Here is a 6,041-nt window from a genome sequence, read left to right as displayed (position 1 = left end):
GCATTTTTTCTAGAAAAGTTTTACTTTGAAAGAAAAATCAATTGATCAGGAAACCACTGAAGACTGCTATGAAAGTTAGAACCTAAGAGCGTTCCTTTCGGGTTAGGGTTTCCAATTTTAACAAACACGGTGTCCCCGGCACGTAGTTGTATGACAATAGACGTGGATCTAATTGACGCACGGTCAGGAATTTGGTCCATGAAAATGTAACCAACTTTCAGCATGTTGTGCATGATGTACAAGTGAAGCTGGAAGAAGAGAACGTAAAATATTGAACGTATTATGGATTTTCCAAAACATGGTAACAAAAGACACAAACCAAACACAAACAAACAAACAGTAATTTATGAGTGTGATTAAATTCGGGAACAAATCTAATACCTTAAATAACATCGGAAGCAAAAATCAGCTAAATATTATGTTACGAATTATTATATAATAATGTGAGTAGGTTTGTTTGTCACACGATTTTGATAACATAAATAGAACTTACATAGTCAGATGTTGTCTTTGGACTTGAACTTGCAACAAGATGTATTGTGTATGTTCCGTTAACAGGTGCGAGGAACACGCCAGAACTTGATTTGTATGCACCCCCAACATTTGTTAAAACCGAATCAAATACAACGACTGTGTGTTGTGGTGGATTCACCATGTGTTTAGAGAGCTGTGCCATAATGCCACTGATTTACCGTCTGAAATAGACATTTTTTATTCTACTTCCTTTCTCACTGTTCACAGTAACAAAATAATTTCAACTACAATTAAGAAAATGAATGTTCATTGAACATAAGCATTTATTAATTATAATTGCATAAACAGAGATGTATTCTATTAAATAATCAACACTCCCGGCAAAATTTTGACATTTGAACATGAAAAATGTGAAAGTTTGAATTTAGAAACACCCAACTTTTATCATGAAACCTTGAATGTGACACGTTCGCTATTTCATGAAATGCGGCGTATAGTCTAATAAAGAAAGAATGGAATCACATTTCCCAATCTCATATAAATTTCTTATCACCTTTTGATAATCATTTTTATTTCAGAGTTTCATCTATAGACATATTAACCAAGTCATACTATTTATGACATACGGAATAGCATAAAATTACAGTATCTGTGAATGTCACGTAACATTGTATTATTATGAGTCACGGTTGTGATTAAGTATCAACGTTATTGATACAGCCTCTAAGTTGCAAAATAAAAGAAAAAGAAAACTAGAATAGAAACTAAAAACAAATAGTGGCCAGTACATTGAAAAGATCACTTTTTCAGGACATTATATTGCATATATTTTTCTTAATTCTGCAAAATACTAAAAAATTGTACTGTTACAGTAGCTTTTTCATTCACCAACACCAACATTTTCCTTTTTGACATACAATACATTTATCGAAAAGAAAAAAAAGAAACAAAATCCTTTATCAAATGAAACATAATAAATTTTTTACCTGTCTTATTTCTTGTTTGTATCATTATTATGATCATGGATATGATATTGCATGCAATATTGCACTTAAAAAACAGTAAAAACTACCCACAAAAATTTGCTGTTTACTTTTTCAAAATAAACACTTTAAAATTGAGTTATAATTTTAAATGTCCAATTAATTATATTTCTACTGTTTGATATGTTCAATTATTCACACTTTTCATGTTTGATATGTTCCATTAATCATTACTTTCATTGCTGTTTACATACCGCTGCGTTTTAGTTCATCAATTTCCTTTGCCTGTGCTGCCATACCATTCTTCAATTCAAGCAAAGTCTTTACAATATTTGTTGTAGAAACGCTGAGTATGTTCCGTTTTCATCTAACAAAAAACGGAAAATGATATGACATTACACATTTAAAAACTAGAATTTTTATATCAAAACAAAAATGAAGGACTTTATTTATTAACAGGTGTATAACTACATTTTAAGTCAGAATATGATGCACATTATTTTGCAACTACTCTTAAATTATCAATATTGAAAAAAAAAAACAACATTAAAACAGTATAGTCCCTTAATAGTGTCAGAAAAAGTAAGTTATTAAATTTATTGAATTCATGGGGATTTTTTTTTTTCAATTTTAATTGATGCATGTTTTAACAAAGGTATCGATATAGCATTAAATGTCAAAGTATTAGAAATATTTGTCAGGTGACGGAAAAATATTGTTTGGCAATAGATTGATGTCGTTGTTATAATACCATAGCCTTCCAAGTAACAACATCGTTTCCTTTGCATCATCTTTCCAACTATAATGAAAACTTAATTTGCTTTGTGAATGTTTGTAATTTGTAAAAGGGTACATAACAGTAATGTAAATCATCTTTTCGAATCAGGTTCTCATTTTGTCGACTGATAAGTACTTTACTGATAAGTACTCATTTGAAGGGAATTCCCTTAATACATTTTGAAAAACATATTCTGAAAAAGAATCCCTAAAAGGAAAGTCAGAGTCCATTATGGAGGACAATTGTGAGTCTTATTGTCTCATACATTTATTTAAGGAATACAATAGTGGCGTATATGTATAATTCTTTCAAGTTTAAAGCGTATTTCATTGATATGTGATGAGAAATTACAGACCTACACAGAACAATCCGTGAAACATTACAAATATTTGAAATTTCAAATGGAAAAGGGACATAGCTCTTCGCTCAACTATCAGTTTAATTCGAAAGAGAATTTAATATACATTTTGATTATGATCAAAGTGTTATGGTTTGATCATGTAATTCAATGGCGCAAAAGAATGAAAATGTTGCTGAAAATAAGTGCTTTTGGATTGCTAACACCACAAGTTATGTTAACATTTGTGTATGTAATGGTTATGGTTTACTTAATGTAAAATTGAAAAATAAAATATTGTACATTCCTAATATGATCTCCTTATTCACATTCAACAGTACTCTATTTATTTGTGCGTTGAGTTGATAACCTATTATATACATGTAAATATTTAGTGTAAGTCATGTTGGATCCAATGATGGCAAAGTTACATTAGCAAGTATGATAGTGTTTAAACTTTCGCTTAGTTTTCTGTTTCAAATGTGCTTTTTGGATGGGCAAATTCTTGTCTAAACAAAAGAGGGGCCAATAAATTGGAATAGCACATGAAATGAGTTTGCACTTACCCATTTTTGTCTCCTTTAATTCCTTTATTTCTTTCGTCAGCAATGACACTTCAGCCTTCATTTCCAACAAAATCTGCATCAAGGTATTTTCATAGTTCAAACTTGAAGCGTGGCCAACAGTCTTGATATCATAAAGAACACCCAATGAATTTTCACTTAGAGAAATTATAAATAAAACCCAAAGATAAAATCCTTGAACAATTTTTAGTGAAAACATTTTCTTTTGGAATTGAAATCAAAAACAAATTATGTTAAACCTTTCCTTACAAACGCTTGGGTTGTATGATGTTGGCCTTGGTTTTAAATGAATATAAGATACGTATATATTGTAGTATGGAAGCGCCTTGATGTAATATTTCTGTTCACACCGTAAAGTATTGTAATTATAATAAATGATGTTCAATATTGAATATAGAAAATATATTTGGTCTCTTTCAGTAAAGGTGTGGTTAATTGAGATGTTGCCACAATTCGTTACCTTAGTGCCACTAACGGGTTAAGTCTTTCTTAATCTAATAGGAGTTTTACATGCTATCGCACTAAGGCGACGACATAGAAAAAGATTGTTAACTTAAACAGGGGATATATTCTAAGTATAATTTACATTGTATACTCAAACATAGTGCGTATGTACTTTCATTTTTCTCGTATATGAAAATGGTTGATAATCTTATACACATTGACTATTTATATATAAAATCTAAATTCCTGTCAAAACTTGAACGTTTTTGAATGTGTACTGAACGCTTTTTATAAGTATCATATGTTGTACTCGTGTCTTGAAAATTTAGAAAAGTCATTGTAATACATGTACTAGTTATATAATTATGTTCAACTAAATATTCGCCAAATTCACGATGCCTATGATTGCACGAAAGCGCGAACTTGTATCCGCAAAAGTTTCCGAAATACAGTATCTAAAAAGTTATTACTATTAAACTTTTATCGAAAGACTTTACTTTGATACATATTTCGTTTTAATTTTTGAATAATATTTTTACTTCTTACAGATTTAAAAGATGTCAGTAAGTTTGCAAAAGATTTTGTAGAGCTCAAAGATATTAATACAAATGATGGCGTTAGTTTAAACATATTTTATTTCTCAGAATATATATACATGTTATAATTCACAATATACAGATGCAATTCAAATATTCTTAAAAAACAGGATTAGAATGAAAGACAACATGTCTTATGAAATTCTTCTCCTAATGATGGCGTTCATGACAATGAATAATTTATGGAAATAAAATTTGTCAAAACTCCTTTATACTATAAATCATATAATAATGTACATTCTATTCAAGTTTGCACACTTGTGTCGTCCATGAATAGGCTAATTCAAACCGAGCCTGCAACATTTACAATTTTGTCGTTTTGGCGTTCCATAGGGAGTCCATTTTTTCTATTGTATGTGGATGGAAATATCTTAAGAAGTTTTAATCTGTGTCATTTGTTAAGTTTTTTGTGAGTAAAGACAATACAGAAGGAAGATATATTACTGTTGAAGAATGTATGTGAATAATGTATACAATAGCTTTAAAGTTAAAAGTCAACTGATAATACTGTTCTTTAGTCTAAATTCTTTTAGTAGTTTTGAGTTTTAATGATCATTATCTAGATAATGCTTAAGAAATGGGTTGTTAACGTGAAAACAAAAAGGAAGCTTTAAACATATTTAGGGCGTATATCTTTGTCTAAACGTTGTAAATCAGCTGTTTTTTCCTGTTATGCACTCAGTCTGTTTTCTTTCAACATTATTTTTCTACCAAAGTCTTAACATTTAAATCTTTTGTAATCAGGATATAAAACTTATAAACAGTCTTAGAGTTGAAAAATCAGAATGTTTTTGTTTCATTTTGCTTTCCACGTATTTCTTCGGCACAATACTTATCATATTTGACTTGGATACGAATCTATGTCAAACATGGAATGAAACGACTAACTGCATTAATGATTTATTACTGTTCATTTAGAAAATATTTCAAATGATAGATTAAGTTTTGAACAAATCAAAGTAATAGAAGAATGAAAGACATATCATCAAACACCAAGTTGAACATATTTTAATGCAATTTCATAGATACTCATTTTTCAACACCTACATTTAACGTCATTTCCTATAGACATCAAACGGACATCATAACGGCCTATTTTAAATTATTTGTAATTTGCTTTAGTGAAACATGATAAACATGTGTTGTGCTTTAATTATAAGTTTTATTTTATCGCTGAAACCGGTGCTAAAGTACATCAGGGATGTTTCACATTTTCATTATCCCTCATGTACAGACTCTGCAATTTTCATGCAAATTTGTGGTGCGTAATGCTTCCGAGAATCACTCTCTGTCCAGATTTTAAAAGTAATTGCCAGGCACAAATCGGCCAGAACACAATAATTTCATTTAAAATCATGGTGTTTTGACTCCCTTGTTAACAGCCTGCCATACTCATGCTTGACATGTTGGACACACCCTTGAAATGTATTTTAATGTGCAATTAAAGATCAACAATGATAAGTATTTTTTGGGTTATATCTTGAAAACAACTAAATTAAGTGGTCATCAGCTTGGCGGAGAATCAAGTAATCGCATATTGAGATATAATGTGGACATAACTTTTAGTAATACGAGCTACATAACTTGCAGTAATACTTATGTTACAGTATAACCCACCTTGGAAGAGGTCAATATCTTAGATATCTGTCTTTAATTCATAACATCTTCTCTAAATATCTGGAATGTTGCATGGTTTCTTTGGGTTAAGGTCAAAGTAAACATTCATGCTTGCTAATAACATGTTCAAAACCATAACAATACATATAGTTTAAATCTAACAAATTTCAAGATATAAACAGAATCAAGAGGTCAGTATCAACTTATCATGTATCCACTTCTTTTGTA

General features: G+C 30.0%; 1 protein-coding gene across 1 annotated transcript; it reads right to left on the bottom strand.

Moving 5' to 3' along the window:
- Positions 1-54: 54 nt before the first annotated feature.
- Positions 55-1,806, bottom strand: LOC132718542 (uncharacterized; the record flags this gene model as incomplete). The annotated part of the gene is made up of 3 exons (XM_060702256.1): positions 1,712-1,806; positions 494-695; positions 55-248 (listed from the first exon to the last, which is right to left on the bottom strand). Coding segments are annotated over exons 2-3 (377 nt in total), but the record flags the coding sequence as incomplete, so codon positions are not given.
- Between the last annotated feature and the right edge of the window lie 4,235 nt (positions 1,807-6,041).

This window comes from Ruditapes philippinarum, unplaced genomic scaffold (assembly GCF_026571515.1).
Source record: "Ruditapes philippinarum isolate M1 unplaced genomic scaffold, ASM2657151v2 ctg7284_1_1_1_1, whole genome shotgun sequence".
Classification (NCBI taxonomy): Eukaryota; Metazoa; Mollusca; class Bivalvia; order Venerida; family Veneridae; genus Ruditapes; species Ruditapes philippinarum.
This window is presented reverse-complemented; position numbering and strand designations above follow the sequence as displayed.